This window comes from Mobula birostris, chromosome 6, assembly GCF_030028105.1.
Source record: "Mobula birostris isolate sMobBir1 chromosome 6, sMobBir1.hap1, whole genome shotgun sequence".
In the NCBI taxonomy this organism is placed as follows: domain Eukaryota; kingdom Metazoa; phylum Chordata; class Chondrichthyes; order Myliobatiformes; family Myliobatidae; genus Mobula; species Mobula birostris.
This window is the reverse complement of record NC_092375.1, coordinates 192089886-192107241: the sequence shown is the minus strand read 5'-3', so window position 1 is coordinate 192107241 and position 17356 is coordinate 192089886. Positions and strand designations below refer to the sequence as shown.

Below are 17356 nucleotides of genomic sequence, written 5' to 3'. Positions count from 1 at the left end.
TGGGTTAAGGCCCTTCTAGGGACTTTGTAAAGGACCTTTACTTAGTTCTACGACATGACGTTGACTGGAAAATAGATGGAAATTAAATTCACTGCAAGAAATTCAATATTAACGTTGAATCTCGTTTGGACCCAATGAGGGGTTGGGACTACTGAACTATTATTCAGTGCCCTAAACAATCCTTCCAGGTGAGGCAACATTTCACCTGTGAGTCTGTTGGGGTCATATACTGTGTTCAGTGAGCCTGGTGTGGCCTCCTGTATATCAGTGAGACCCGACGTAGATTAAGAGACCACCTCACCGAGCACCTAGGCTCTGTCTGCCAGAAAAAGCAAGATATCCTAGTGGTAACCTATTTTAGTTCCACTTCTCATTCCCATATGTTCATCCATGGCTTCCTCCACTGTCGTGATGAGGCCACACTTAGGTTGGAGGAACACCACCTTAAATTCCATTTGGGTAGCCTCCTACCTAATGGCATGAGCATCAATTTCTCAAACTTCTGTTAATGCCCCCACACACCCTCCTTCACCATTTCCCATCCCCTTTTCCTTTCCTCACCTCATCTCCTTACCCACCATCGCCTCTCTCTGGTGCTCCTCCCCCACTTTTCTTTCATCTATGGCCTTCTGCCTCTTTCACCAATCAAATTCCCAGCTCTTTACTTCATCCCTCCCCGTCTAGGTTTCACCTATCACCTGGTGGTTCTCCCTCCCCTCTTCTCACCATTTACATCGACTCCCTGGCTTTTTTCTCCCTTCCTGCCGAAGGGTTTTGGCCCAAAACGTCGACGGTACTCTTTTCCTAGATGCTGCCTGGCCTGCTGAGTTCCTCCAGCATTTCGTGTGTGTTGTTTGAACACAGTTGTTCACTATAGTGTCCAGGGATTGCAACACTGATATGGCAGGTGATGGACAAACAAGAGAAAATCTGCAGGTGCTGGAAATCAAAGCAACACACACAAAATGCTGGAGGAACTCAGCAAGACAGGCAGCATCTATGAAAAAGAGTAAACAGTCGATGCTTCAGGCCAGGACCCTTCATCATTCCGATGGCCCAATCAGTGGCAGGAGAAGGCCACAGTGACGAGGTTTCTCTCAGGTCAGCGATGCTTGTTTAAAAGTACAGAAGGGATAAGCGGTGCAGCTGTTGTTGGGAGTAGGCAAGTGGTGAGAGTAGGAGAGTCAGGTTTTGGTTCGAAAGAGGCGTCGGCTCCTGGTAAGCTCCCATTAAGGTTTCTTTATTTTTCTCTTACTGTACCAAGTGTAGCAAATAGCTGTTGTGTGTTCTTCATGTTGGATGTTAAAACCCTGGGAAACCCAACGTCTCCCACGGAGCTACATCTGCGTGAAGTGTATCCAGCTCATTGAAGACTGTGTCAGGGATCTGGAGCAGCAGCTGGATGACCTTCGTATGGGGAGAGTAAGGAGATCACTGATCAGAGTTACAGGGAAGTAGTCGCCCCTAAGCTGCAGGGGGCGAGTAGCTGGGTGACTGCCAGAAGAAATGGAAGCGTGAATAGGCAGATAGTGCAGAGCACCCCTGTGGCCAGTCCCCTCGACGATAAGTATACCGTTTTGGATATTTTTTTGAGGGATGGCCTTCCAGGGGAATGCAACAGAGACCAGGTTACTGGCACTGAGCATAGGTCCATGGTACAGAAGGGAAAGAGGGAGAAGAGGGGAGTGGTAGTGATAGGGGACTCAATAGTCAGGAGAACAGACAGGAGATTCTGTGGACATGAACAGCACACCCGAATGATATGCTGCCTCCCAGGTGCCAAGGTCAGGAACTTCTCGGATCATATCCACAACATTTCGGAGAGGGAGGGGGAGCGGCCAGATGCCTGGGTACATATTGGTACCAATGGCATAGGAAGTAAAAGCAGAGGTCCTGAAAAGAGAATTTGGAGAGCTAGGTAGAAAGCTGAGAAGCAGGACCTCCTGGGTAGTAATTTTTTGAATTGCTGCCTGTGCCACATGCCACTGAGGGTAGAAACAGGGTGATTTGGCTACAGGCTAAGAAGAGATGAGAAATCAGAATTAGAAGGTGGGGAAGGGGTGAAAGTAGTATAAGGTAGTAAGTGAAAGCGGGAGATTTGGAAAAGTGAAGTGAAGTCGATTGGTTAAAGAGATGAAGGGCTGGAGATGGGGGAATCTGACTGGAGAAGACAAAGGCCATGGAAGAAAGGGAAGGGGAGGAGTAGCAGAGGGAGGTGATGGGCAGATCAGGAGATAATGTGAGGGGGAAATGGGTAAAGGTGAAGAGCAGGGGCAATTACCAGAAGATTGGGAATTCGATGCTCATGCCATCACATTGCAGGCATACAAGGTGTTGGTGTGTTGCTCCTCCAACCTGAGTGTGGCCTTATCATGACAGTAGAGGCGGCCATGGACTGACATGACAGAATGGGAAGCAAAATACAAACAGGTGGCCTCCAGACGATCCCGCTTTTTCTGGCAGACGCTCAAAGCTGTCTCTGTCGGGTCTCACCAATACACAGGAAGACACTGGATACAAATTCATAAGTGATAGAGCCAACTCTGCTTATACTCACTAGAAATTAGAAGAGCAAGAAGATCTCCCATCGAACACTTACATAACTCTAATAGGACAGAGGAGCTGCAGAAAGTGTTCTCGGGAATCCAGGGCTGTGAATAAGGAGTAAGACATTCAAGATTGAGATAAGCCAAAATAACCATCCAAGAGTAGTGAACTTGTGGATACATTACCACTGAAAGAGGTTGAAGCCAAATTCTACAATGGATTCACAGAATTAGATATTGTTCTGAGGACCAGAGAGATTAAGAAACGTGGAGACAAAAAGGATCTAGAGATCATGGAAAGTTGAAATGGGGTACTGAAGATTTAAAGGGTCAAGCAAACCAGAATTTAAAGAGAAAATGTTCTCCACACCACCCTTCCCCACAGTTCTGTAAAACTCACTGAAAATCAATAAGAATCCAACATTAAAGAACTCACAGAATACAGCAATCAAAGTAATGACCCAGCTATTCAACAATTTTGATATTTGTAGTACCAAGTTCTGTCCAGGTGATCTAAATGAGAACACAATTTTATGAGAAATGTATTGGAAATAAAGATATACTGATGTGATAAAGAACTTTACCTTCTCAGCATATTCTGATGCAATCTGCTTAATTTCCTCTGATTGTAAACCTACTATATGACCCACTGAACTTGCTGTCAGCTTTCCCTAGATCAAAAATATGAAATGTTAGGCAAAGCATAGGCTTAATGTTTTGTTGCTAGGAAATATTTCAATAAGTTCAAAATTTAGAATTACATAGTTTTGTGTTTGACATCACACCATCAGTTGAGGCTTTACGATCATAAAAGTTTAAAAATCTCAAAATGGTTTCACTTGGTACACTTAATCATGCAAGTAAACTTTATGATTAACAGAATAATTACTTTGGTTCTATCTTCACTAAGGAGGACATAAATAATCTTCCAGAAATAGTAGGGGACAGAGGGTCCAGTGAGATGGAGGAACTGAGCGAAATACATGTTAGTAGGGAAGTGGTGTTAGGTAAATTGAAGGGATTAAAGGCAGATAAATCTCCAGGGCCAGATGGTCTGCATCCCAGAGTGCTTAAGGAAGTAGCCCAAGAAATAGTGGATGTACTAGTGATAATTTTTCAAAACTCGTTAGATTCTGGACTAGTTCCTGAGGATTGGAGGGTGGCTAATGTAACCCCACTTTTTAAAAAAGGAGGGAGAGAGAAACCGGGGTATTATAGACTGGTTAGCCTAATGTCGGTGGTGGGGAAACTGCTGGAGTCAGTTATCAAAGATGTGATAACAGCACATTTGGAAAGCGGTGAAATCATCGGACAGAGTCAGCATGGATTTGTGAAAGGAAAATCATGTCTGACGAATCTCATAGAATTTTTTGAGGATGTAACTAGTAGAGTGGATAGGGGAGAACCAGTGGATGTGGTATATTTGGATTTTCAAAAGGCTTTTGACAAGGTCCCACACAGGAGATTAGTGTGCAAACTTAAAGTACACGGTATTGGGGGTAAGGTATTGATGTGGATAGAGAATTGGTTAGCAGACAGGAAGCAAAGAGTGGGAATAAACGGGACCTTTTCAGAATGGCAGGCAGTGACTAGTGGGGTACCGCAAGGCTCAGTGCTGGGACCCCAGTTGTTTACAATATATATTAATGACTTGGATGAGGGAATTAAATGCAGCATCTCCAAGTTTGCGGATGACACGAAGCTGGGCGGCAGTGCTAGCTGTGAGGAGGATGCTAAGAGGATGCAGGGTGACTTGGATAGGTTGGGTGAGTGGGCAAATTCATGGCAGATGCAATTTAATATGGATAAATGTGAAGTTATCCACTTTGGTGGCAAAAATAGGGAAACAGATTATTATCTGAATGGTGGCCGATTAGGAAAAGGGGAGGTGCAACGAGACCTGGGTGTCATTATACACCAGTCATTGAAAGTAGGCATGCAGGTACAGTAGGCGGTGAAAAAGGCAAATGGTATGCTGGCATTTATAGCAAGAGGATTCGAGTACAGGAGCAGGGAGGTACTACCGCAGTTATACAAGGCCTTGGTGAAACCACACCTGGAGTATTGTGTGCAGTGCAGTTTTGGTCTCCTAATCTGAGGAAAGACATCCTTGCCATAGAGGGAGTACAAAGAAGGTTCACCAGATTGATTCCTGGGATGGCAGGACTTTTGTATGAAGAAAGACTGGATGAATTAGGCTTGTACTCGTTGGAATTTAGAAGATTGAGGGAGGATCTGATTGAAACGTATAAAATCCTAAAGGGATTGGACAGGCTAGATGCAGGAAGATTGTTCCCGATGTTGGGGAAGTCCAGAACGAGGGGTCACTGTTTGAGGATAAAGGCGAAGCCTTTTAGGACTGAAATTAGGAAAAACTTCTTCACACAGAGAGTGGTGAATTTGTGGAATTCTCTGCCACAGGAAGCAGTTGAGGCCAGTTCATTGGCTATATTTAAGAGGGAGTTAGATATGGCCCTTGTGGCTAGGGGGATCAGAGGGTATGGAGGGAAGGCTGGTGCAGGGTTCTGAGTTGGATGATCAGCCATGATCATAATAAATGGCGGTGCAGGCTCGAAGGGCCGAATGGCCTACTCCTGCACCTATTTTCTATGTTTCTATAACAGTGCATTGTCAAGATGAACAGAAGTGCAAGCTATTACCAACTTTAAAACAATCATATCATTCTAAAGGAAAAATATCCTAAGGGGTAAAGCAGGTGCTTAGCCATGCTGTCAAATATTATGGGCTGGCAGATTCTCACATTTAACACTCATCATTAATAGCATAGCTTCCAGTGGTCACAGTCAACTGCTAGTCAACTACTACTTCTGAAGTGTTGGGAAGAGAGAAAAGGGTAGGTATAGCATAAACAACATGGGTCAAATTTATCCTTGAGAGCTGCATGTAGCAACACAATTCCTACCACGTCAATGCTATGGCAGCAATAATCTGAAGAAACCTAATTTGATATAAAAGACAATTAAATACAGGAATATCTGACAAATACTTCAGAACGGAAATCAATAATATAATGCTACAATATATAAATGCAATTACAAAGAACTGAGCAATAACGTGTACTTATAAAGCACTTTGAACATTGACAAATGCTGCTTGGAATTTCAAAGATGTAAGAAAAATGGCTGGTGCCAGATGAACTGTAACAAAGTAAAAAATTGTTGAACTTGGGCAGACATGTTGGTACAAAATGGAGAGCATTTTAAGGATATCCTACAGTACCCCCATTTTAGATCGAGGCACTGTGACTTAAAGGTTATCCTGGTTTCAGGAGTAAAGCAGAATATATAGCAGTTATGGAGAACTTAATTTTGAGGACAGCATTCCGATAACGTTTAGGGGCATATTTATTTATTTAATGATACAGAGCAAAGGAGGCTACTCTGGTCCTTCAACCGTCCCAGCAACCGCTGACAAACCCAATTAACCCTAACCTAATCACGGGACAATTTACAATGACCCAGTACGACTTTTGACTGCGGGAGGAAACCAGCAGATAGGGTTGCAAGGGAACAAGAAAACCACAAGCAATAAAGGGGAGCAAGAGGCAGCAGACGCTTGAATCTGAAGCAAAAACATAGCACTTGCTCCCACTTGGAATTGTTGATGTACATAGCATAAATGTTTTTTTTATATAAACTTAATGCCCATTACTCCACTGGCGTTTAGGGCCGCAATGAAGATCCTCCATCTCTCTCTGTCCTTGGCGGTATTCTATATTGTGCCCCAGGTGTGGTTCAGGGTCCTCGTTTCTGCCTCTACGGTCTGGTGTCAAGTTGTCTTTGGTCTCCTGAGTTTCCTCCGGCCTTCAGGGTCCAATGGAGTGCTTGGTCTTGGTGGTGCTCGGGGCTTATTTCATTATGTCAGTAGCTTCCTCTTGGTTTTCACTACTGTCGGTCATGCAAGTCCAGGTGAAGACTCAGAAATACCATTGCACACAGATATAGAAGGTTTTGTGGCGACCCACTTTCTGGCACACATGAACCGGCTCACAACAGCGCGCGCAGGCAGAGGGCCGGCCCCAAAGAGGGCGCGAGGCCATCTTCACCAGCAGGGGGAAAATCCCGAGCGCAGAAAGGGTCTGGGAATATGCATTCCCCACAGCAATCCCGCCCAGGGAGGACGGGAACGGGAAGGCTTTAAAGCGGGCCGCGAAGTTTGAATAAATCTCTTTCATCGCAACTCTAACTCACCGACTCCGTGTGGTTATTCTAGCGCTGTGTGTAGCACACCACTACAATTGGTGACCCTGACGACCCAAACGATATTTGGACCAGAGATGACCGATGCTGCATCTGTTCACGCAGTGTCGTTAAAACTGCCAAGCTTCTGGACGCTGCGACCCCAATTATGGTTCGAACAAGCAGAAGCACAATTCCACATTCGGCAGATAACCTCGGAGTCCACTCGCTACTACTACGTGCTGAGCTCACTCGACCAGGAGACTGCTGCACAAGTTGAGGAGTTTATACAGTTGCCCCCGGAGGACGGCAAATACACAGCATTCAAAGCCCTGCTCATAAGGACTTTCGGACTCTCACGGTGCGAACGAGCACGCCGCTTAATGCACCTGGATGGTTTGGGAGACAGGCCGCCATCAGCATTAATGAACGAGATGCTGGCCCTGGCTGAAGGACACAAACCCTGCCTCATGTTTGAGCAGGCGTTCCTAGAGCAACTGCCCGAGGACATATGCCTGCTGCTGTCCGACGCAGATTTCAGCGACCCCCGGGAGGTGGCAGCCCGGGCAGATGTGCTGTGGAATGCCAGGGAAGAGAGAGGGGCATCCGTCGCACAGATCACCAAGCCGCGTGCCCAACGACAGACCAGACCAGGCCCGGCAGCAGAGCCTGCAAAACCCGGCGACGGGAGTGAGGAGCCCAACGAACAATGGTGTTTCTACCACCAGCGGTGGGGCACAGAGGCCCACCACTGCAGACCACCCTGCAAATTCCCGGGAAACGCCAGGGCCAGCCGCCGCTGATGGCTACGGCGGCTGGCCATCAGGACAGCGTCCTGTACGTCTGGGACAAGCAGTCGAGACGCCGCTTTTTGGTTGACATTGGAGCGGAGATCAGCGTCTTACCTCCAACGAGCTACGACACCCGCAACAGAGAACCGGGACCCACCCTGAGGGCCGCTAATGGCAGCACAATACGAACCTACGGCACCCACACGGTGCGGCTACAGTTCAGCTCCAGCCGGTTCACGTGGGACTTCACCCTGGCCGCCGTGGCCCAACCACTGCTGGGGCAGATTTTCTATGAGCCCACAGCCTGCTGGTCGACCTGCAAGGGAAGCGATTAGTCCACGCCAAGACTTTTCAAACGTTCTCCCTGGGTGAAGCACAGTTGCCAGCCCCACACCTGGACTCCATCACGCTGTCCGACGATGAATTCACCAGGGTCCTGGGGGATTTCCCATCAGTACTGACACCGCAGTTCACGGCAGCCATGCCCAGACACAGAGTACAGCACCACATCCCGACCCAGGGACCACCCCTCCACGCCCGTGCTTGAAGGCTTCCCCCGGACAAGCTCTGACTGGCGAAGGAGGAGTTCAAGAAGATGGAGGAATTAGGGATCATACGACGGTCCGACAGTCCATTGGCCTCCCCCCTTCACATGGCGCCCAAGGCAACGGGGGGCTGGAGACCATGCGGTGACTACCGCAGACTGAACGAGGCTACGACGCCAGACCGCTACCCTGTGCCGCACATTCAAGACTTCGCAGCAAACCTACACGGCGCAAGGACCTTTTCCAAGGTAGACCTCGTCCGGGGATACCATCAAATCCCGGTACATCCGGATGACATCCCCAAAACAGCACTTATCACCCCGTTCGGACTTTTTGAATTCCTCCGAATGCCGTTTGGTCTAAAGAATGCCGCACAGACTTTCCAGTGGCTAATGGACACAGTGGGATGCGACCTGGACTTTGCATTCATCTATTTGGACGATATCCTCATAGCCAGCAGAAGTCGGCAGGAGCATCTGTCCCACCTCCACCAGCTCTACTCCCGCCTGAGCAAATTCGGCCTTACAATCAATCCAGCCAAATGCCAGTTCGGACTCGACACCATCGACTTCCTGGGCCACAGGATTACTAAAGACGGGGCAACCCTGCTGCCCGCCAAGGTAGACGCGGTCCGCCACTTCCCCCGACCCAACACAATCAAAGGCTTGCAGGAATTCATGGGTATGGTGAATTTTTACCACCATTTCCTCCCCTCAGCAGCCCAAACCATGCGCCCCCTGTTCACCCTGATGTCGGGTAAGGGCATTACCTGGGACGAAGAGGCCGCAACCGCTTTCGTTAAAACCAAAGAAGCCTTAGCAAACGCCGCGATGCTAGTGCACCCCAGAACGGACGTTCCTACTGCCCTCACGGTGGACGCATCCAACACAGCAGTCGGTGGAGCGCTGGAACAACTCATCGAGGGTCGCTGGCACCCCCTGGCGTTCTTCAGCAAACACCTACAACCACCCGAACTCAAATACACTGCTTTCGACTGGGAGCTATTGGCACTAAACCTGGCAATCCGGCATTTCAGGTACTTCTTAGAAAGTAGGCCCCTCACCACGTTCACAGGCCACAAACCGCTTACCTTTGCGTTCACTAAGGTGTCCGACCCCTGGTCGTCCCGCCAGCAGCAACATCTGTCCTACATCTCCGAGTACATGACGGACATCCGGCATGTCTCTGGAAAGAACAACGTCGTGGCGGACGCACTTTCCAGACCTACCATACAGGCCCTGTTCCAGGGGGTGGACTATGCAGCGCTGGCAGAGGCACAGCAGGCAGACGCTGAGATCCCCAGTTACAGGACTGCAGTCTCCGGTTTACAGCTTCAAGACCTCCCCGTAGGCCCAGGTGAGAGGACCCTACTATGTGACGTAGCTACCGGCCAACCCCGCCCCGTCGTCCCAGCAGCCTGGCGCCGGCGGGTTTTCGAGTCCATTCACAACTTAGCGCACCCCTCCACCAGGACAACCGTCCGGCTGGTCGCCAACAGGTTCGTGTGGCATGGACTTCGTAATCAGGTCAGTGAATGGGCCAAAACGTGCATGCAGTGCCAAACGGCCAAGGTGCAGCGGCATACCAAGGCTCCGCCGCAGCGGTTCGAACCCACTCGCCAGAGGTTCGACCACATCCATGTGGATATCGTGGGGCCCCTGCCAGTGTCGCGAGGAGCGCGGTACCTCCTAACTATGATAGACCGGTTCACCAGATGGCCAGAGGCAGTCCCGCTCACCGACACCACCTCCGAATCCTGCACCCGAGCACTGATCGCAACCTGGGTAGCACGCTTTGGGGTACCGGCCCACATTACCACCGACAGGGGCGCCCAGTTCACCTCCAGTCTGTGGTCAGGTATGGCCAACCTTTTAGGAACACAGCTACACCACACAACTGCCTACCACCCACAGTCGAACGGACTAGTGGAGCGCTTCCACCGTCACCTGAAATCGGCTCTCATGGCCCGCCTGGAGGGGCCTAACTGGGTGGACGAGCTTCCCTGGGTCCTGCTCGGAATCCGCACGGCGCCCAAGGAGGATCTACACACCTCATCGGCCGAGTTGGTGTACAGCGCGCCCCTGGTCGTCCCAGGAGAGTTCATACCAGCCCCAAGGGGGCAAGAGGAAGAACCCACAGCAGTCCTGGACAGACTACGGGAGGGGCTCGGTAACCTGGCCCCCATACCCACTTCACAGCACGGACAGAGCCCGACCTGCGTACCCAAAGACCTGCAGAACTGTAAGTTTCTTTTTGTACGACGGGGCGGACACCGGGCACCGCTACAGCGGTCCTACGAGGGACCGTTTAAGGTGATCAGGAACAATGGGTCCACGTTCATGCTGGACATTGGGGGGAGAGAGGAGGTTTTCACGGTGGACCGACTCAAACCAGCCCATGTGGACTTGGCGCAGCCGGTCCAGGCTCAGGCACCGCGGCGCAGGGGCAGACCTCCCAAACAGAGGCCGATCCAGACTGTGGACATTAGGGGAGGTATCGCCGGTTCTGGTGGGGGGGGGGGGTTATGTGGCGACCCACTTTCTAGCACACACGAACTGGCTCACGAAACAGCGCACGCAGGCAGAGGGCCGGCCCCAAAAAGGGCGCCAGGCCACCTTCACCAGCAGGGGGAAAATCCCGCACGCAGAAAGGGTCTGGGAATATGCATTCCCCACAGCAGTCCCGCCCAGGGAGGGCGGGAACGGGAAGGCTTTAAAGCAGGCCGCGAAGTTTGAATAAATCTCTTTCATCGCAACTCCAACTCACCAACTCCGTGTGGTTATTCTAGCACTGTGTGTAGCACACCACTACAGTTTCCGTAAAAATTAGCTTTTGACCAGACAGGGTTGCTAGCCCTGAGCTGAACCCCGAACCTGGAGGACCAATGGACCACTTTTAGTCTGGCCTCTACTCTCTGGACTGTTTGGCATGGGTGACCTTTCCAAGAGTCAAGGCATAAAGCCCTGACTCCAGCCAGTTAGCTCTCCGGGTCATTGAAGCATGCAAACTTCCAAACCATACGACAAGGGATTAGTCCTCTTAGAGGACAAATGTATTTATGTAAAGATTAAGTCCATGAGAGAGAATGGAATTTAATGCTGAGGAGGAGAAAAATAAATACATTTTTTATAAATAATTTCCATCTGTGGTAGACACCTTAAACAAATTATAGGTTTAATAGTTATAATGCTGGGCTAATAATCCAAAGAACAGTTCCAATGTTTGGAAATTAAGGTATTAAACACCTACAAGTATCTACACTTAGAGCAAATTACACAAGTCAAAGCCTTGAGATTAGAATCACAAATGCTTAACAATAACGTGTTTGAAATTATACCTCCTCTGTTGCCATTGCTGCCATTCCCGTCATCAATGTTTTGATGCGAAGCTGCAATAGCAGAAGTGGAAATTTTAATATGATTAAACATCTAACATTGCAGAGCAAACATAGTCTAACACAGGAAACTTAAAACACTTATGAATTATCACAATATCCTAAGCAATCAGTTAAATACAGTTCAACCTGCTCATTCTGACAACATACACAACTACTCAGCATAAATTGATCTTAAAATATTGTACATCTTAATGCGCAAAAATCTGGCCAGGTTTGCAACATCACTGCATTCTTATAAATTGGAATGCAAACATCACTTTCCCACCTCTCCATTCAGGCCATTATTTCATTTCTCAGTTTCCCAAAAAACAACTGAAGCTAAAGGAAGTGCTACATTTAAAGAAAATCATAATTTACTTTGGTTACAGTATCAATGCAACAAGAACAACCTTGACCTTGGTAGTTGTTGTGCCATTGCAAACCTAGTTTTGATTTGTATATGTGACGGTTTGCAAATTAACCTGCCCAAGTAGTATGTGCATAATGTGCATCATGGATATAATATTCAGATTAAGTTTATTATCCAGATACATTTATATCACTATACAACCCTAGGATTTATTTCCTTGCAGGCAATCACAGTAAATACCAAGAAAGACAATGGAGTCAATGACACACCAAACACAACTTGTGCTCTAGAACTTGCCGCACCTCTAGCCGAGCTGTTGCAGATACCAGCATCTAACTGGCAACGTGGAAAATTGCCCAGGTATGCTCTGTACACAAGAAACAGGACAAGTCCAAACCAGCTAATTACCGCCCCATCAGCCTACTCTCAACCATCAGCAAGGTAATGGAAGGGGTCACCAACAATGCTACTATACAGCACCTACTCGGCAACACCCTGCTTACGTCTGCCCACTTTGGGTTCTGTCAAGGCCACTCAGCTCCCGACCTTATCATCTCCTTGGTCCAAACATGGACCATAGAGCTAAGTACCAGAGGTGAGGTGAGAGTGATAGCCCTCGACATCAAGTCAGCATTTGACCAAGTATGGCATCAAGGTGCTCCAGCTAAAATGGAGTCAATGGGAATTAGGGAGAAACCCTCTGCTGGTTGGAATCATACCTGACACAAAGTAAGATGGTTATCGTGATTAGAGGTCAATCATCTCATCCTCAGGACATCACTGCAGGAGTTCCTCAGGAAAGTGTCCTAGGACCAACCATCTTCAGCTGCTTCATCAATGATCTTCCTTCCATCATAAGGCCAGAAGTGGGGACGTTTGCAGATGAACACAATGTTCTGCACCATTCGTGCCTCCTCAGATAGTGAAGCAGTTCATACCCAAATACAGAAGGACCTGGCCAATATCCAGGCTTGGGTTGACAGGTGGCAAGTAACATTTGAACCACGCAAGTGCCAGGCAATGACCATCTCCAACAAGAGAGGCCCTTGATATTCAGTGGCATCACCATCACTGAATCCCCTACTATCAACATCTTGGGGGTTACCATTGACAGGAAACTGAACTGGTCTAGCCATATAAATATGGTGGCTACCAGAGCAGGTCAAAAGCTGGGAATCCTGCAGTGTGTAACTCACCTCCTGACTTCCCAAAGCCTGTCCGCCACCTACAAGGCTCAGGTCAGGAGTGTAATGGAATACCCGCCACTCGCCTGGATGAGTGCAGCTCCATCAACACTCAAGAAGCTTGGCACCATCCAGTACAAGGCAGCCCGCTTGATTGGTACCTTTTCCACAAGCATCCGATCTCTCCACCATCAACAAACAGTTGGAACAGTCTGTATTATCTACAAGTCGCACTGCAACAACACACCAAAGTTCCTAAGGCAGCTCCTTCCAGACCCACAACCACCATCACCTAGAAGGACAAGAACAGCAGATACCTGGGAACACTACTTGGAAATCCCCCTCCAAGTCACTCACCATTGTGACTTGGAAACATATCGCCATTCCTTCATTGTCGCAGGGTCAAAATCATGGAATTCCCTCCCTAACAGCATTGTGGGTGTACCTTCACCTCAGGCACTGCAGCGGTTCAAGAAAGCAGCTCATCACCACCTTCTCAAGGGCAACTAGGGATGGGTAATAAATTGCTTAGCTGGTGATGCCCACATCCCGTAATGAATAAATAAAAATAAAAACAAAGATGGACCAATGTGCAAAAGACAACAGTACAAAAGTAAAAAGTGTTTAAAAAAAACAAAATAATAATAATAAATACGTAAGCAATGAATAGAGTACATGAGTTGTAGAGTCCTTGAAAGTGCGTCCAGAAGTGAGGGGAAACAACTGTTCCAGAACTTGATGGTAAGGGACCTAAAGCTCCTGTACCACCACCCTAATGACAGCAACAAGAGGAGAGTATAGCCTGGGTGGTAGGGTCCTTGATAACGGATGCTACTTTCTTGCGACAGCACTCCTTGCCGATATACTCAAAGATTGGGATGGTTTTACCCATGATAGACTGGGCTGTATCCATCACTTTTGGTAGCATTTTCCATTCAAGAGCATTGGTGTTACCATACCAGGCCTTGATTCAACCAGACAGTATACTCTCCAACACATATCTATAGAAATCTGTCAAAGCTTTAGATGAGATGCAGAATCTTTGCAAACTACTAAGTAGAGGCGTTGCTGTGCCTTCTTTGTAATGGCAGTTACATGCAGGGCCCAGGACAGGTCCACCAAAATGATAACACTCAGAAAGTTAAAGTTGCTGACACTCTCCATCTCTGATTTCCTCATGGACCTCTGGTTTCCTCCTCTTGAAGTCAATAATCAGCTCCCTGGTCTTGCTGACATTGAATGAGAGGTTGTTGTTGTGGCACCACTCAGCCAGGTTTTCAATCTCCCTGCTATATGCTAATTCATCACCACCTTTTGATTCAGCCAACGACTGTGGTGTCGTCAGCGGACTTAACTATGGCATTGGAGCTGTGCTCAAGTGCAGTGTGAGCAGTTATTCAAAGTTCAATTCCTTCCATAACGTTAACATTCAAAATTCAAAAAGGAAACAGCTTTTGCTATGTCACCAAAGGCCCCAGTAAATTTCTACAAATGTACCATGGACAACATTCTAATTGCTTTCATCATCATCATCAGGTGCCATGCCCAGTTTGAGCTTTGACTGCCATGGCCCACACACTCCTGTTTCAGGTCAAGTGGGTCAATCCATTGGTATTCATTTCCAGTTCTCTGGTTGCTGTCTCCATTATCATTTGTCTTTGTCTTCCTCTTGCTTTCTTCCCTTCTATCTTTCCCATAATTACCATGCATTCTAACTCCTCTTTCCTAATCACATATCCATGCCTTTTCATGATCTCATGCATTATTTCTCTTTGTGTTTACTCTGTTTATGACATCCTCATTAGATATTTGTTTCGTCCATGATATTCTTTGCATCCTCCTCAAAAACTACATCTCTGCTGCTACAATTTGCAATTTGTTTCCTCATGTTACTAGATATTGTCCAACATTCTGAGCCATACAACATAACTGGATAAACGTAACATTTCAGTACCCTGAGGCGGGTTGTCATGCCTAGTTTAGTATTGATCAGCATACTCTTCATTCTCGTAAAGGTGTCTTTTGCCATCCCTATTCTTCTTTTGATGCCCAAGTCGCACCTGCCATCTGATGTCACCCAGTTTCCTAAGCAGCAAAAGTTCTGTACTTGTTTTATGTCTTCCCCATTTATTCTCAGCCTGCAGATAGGATTCTCCTTCTTTTTGGATATCATCATACATTCTGTCTTTTTGCAACTGATAGATAGACCATTTTTGCACTTTCTTCAACAATTATATCAATTAAGTTTTGTAGTTCTTCCTCCATACTTGCAATTAACACAGTGTCATCTGCATGTCTGAAGTTATTGATGCTTTCACCACCAACTTTGATTCCCAAGATGCCTCTTATTGTTTGTAATATTGTTTTATTGTACACATTAAATAAATCAGGGGAGAAAACACACCCTTGTCTAACGCCTCTCTTGATTTTCGTAAACTTACTCACTTCACAGGAAAGGGTCAAGGATGTCTCTGATCGATTGCATGACATTCTGAAGTGGGAGGGTGATCAACCAGATGTCATGGTGCACATCGGTACCAATGACATAGCAAGGAAGAGCGAGAAGGTCCTGGAGAGTGAGTATAGAGAACTTGGTAGGAAGTTGAAAAGCAGGACCTCGAGGGTGGTAATCTCAGGATTGCTACCTGTGCTACGTGCAGTGAGGGTAGGAATAGGATGCTCTGGAGGATGAACAAATGGCTGAGGAACTGGTGTAGGGGGCAGGGTTTCAGATTTCAGGATCATTGGGACCTCTTCTGGGGCAGGTGGGACCTGTACAAGAGAGACGGGTTACACTTGAACTACAGGGGGACCAATATCCTTTCAGGGAGATTTGTTAGTGCTAATGGGGAGGCTTTAAACTAGATTTGCAGGGGGATGGGAACCAGAGTGCCAGAGCTGACAGTGTGGCTGGGGTGAAAATAAATGATGTTAAAAGTTCAAGCAAATCCGCTAATAGAAAGGTTGTGAATGGTGGTAAAAATCTTCTGAGGTGTATATATTTCAATGCTAGGAGTATTGCGGGGAAGGCGGATGAGTTGAGGGCGTGGATTGACACGTGGAATTATAACCTTACAGCAATTAGTGAAACTTGGCTACAGGAGGGGCAGGACCGGCAGCTTAATATTCCAGGGTTCCGATGTTTCAGATGTGATCGAGGCAGAGGAATGAAAGGTGGGAGAGTAGCATTGCTTGTTAGGGAAAATATTACAGCAGTGCTCAGGCAGGACAGATTAGAGGGCTTGTCTACTGAGTCCTTATGGGTGAAGTTGAGAAACAGGAAAGGTATGGCCACATTAGTGGGATTGTATTACAGACCACCAAATAGTTAACAAGAATTGGAAGAGCAAATCTGCAGAGAGATAGCAGGCAACTGCAGGAAACAAAGTTGTGGTGGTAGGGGATTTTAATTTTCCATATATTGATTGGGACTCCCATACTGTTAGGGGTCTAGATGGTTTAGAGTTTGTAAAATGTGTTCAGGAAAGTTTTCTAAATCAATATATGGAGGGACCAACTAGAGAGGATGCAATATTGGATCTCCTGTTAGGAAACGAGTTAGGACAAGTGACAGAAGTCTGTGTAGGGGAGCACTTTGGTTCCAGTGATCATAACACCATTAGTTTCAACTTGATCATGGACAAGGATAGATCTGGTCCTCGGGTTGAGGTTCTTAACTGGAAGGCGGCCAAATTTGAAGAAATAAGAAAGGATCTAAAAAGCGTGGATTGGGACAGGTTGTTCTCTGGCAAGGATGTGATCAGTAGGTGGGAAGCCTTCAAAGGAGAAATTTTGAGAGTGTAGAATTTGTATGTTCCTGTCAGGATTAAAGGCAAAGTGAATAGGAATAAGGAACCTTGGTTCTCAAGGGATATTGCAACTCTGATAAAGAAGAGGGAGTTGTATGACATGTATAGGAAGCAGGGAGTAAATCAGGTGCTTGAGGATATAAGAAGTGCAAGAAAATACTTAAGAAAGAAATCAGGAGGGCTAAAGGAGGACATGAAGTTGCCTTGGCAGTCAAAGTGAAGGATAATCCAAAGAGCTTTTACAAGTATATTAAGAGCAAAAGGATTGTAAGGGATAAAATTGGTCCTCTTGAAGATCAGAGTGGTCGGCTATGTGCGGAACCAAAGGAAATGGGGGAGATCTTAAATAGGTTTTTTGCATCTGTATTTACTAAGGAAACTGGCATGGAGTCTATGGAATTATGGGAAACAAGTAGTAAGATCATGGAAACTGTACAGATCGAAAAGGAGGAAGTCCTTGCTGTCTTGAGGAAAATTAAAATGGGTAAATCCCCGGGACCTGACAGGGTGTTCCCTCGGACCTTGAAGGAGACTAG

The 17356-nt window shown here is 47.1% G+C and overlaps 1 protein-coding gene across 1 annotated transcript in view; it reads right to left on the bottom strand.

Annotated features, from left to right (window-relative positions):
* ccdc93 (coiled-coil domain containing 93) overlaps positions 1-17356 on the bottom strand; it is an 85676-nt gene that overhangs the window by 28828 nt on the left and 39492 nt on the right. The window contains exons 10-11 of the mRNA XM_072262132.1: positions 11419-11469; positions 3131-3217 (exon numbers count right to left, since the gene is read on the bottom strand). Of these exons, the coding sequence (XP_072118233.1) occupies positions 3131-3217; positions 11419-11469 (138 nt within the window). The remainder of the gene's footprint in view (positions 1-3130; positions 3218-11418; positions 11470-17356) is intronic.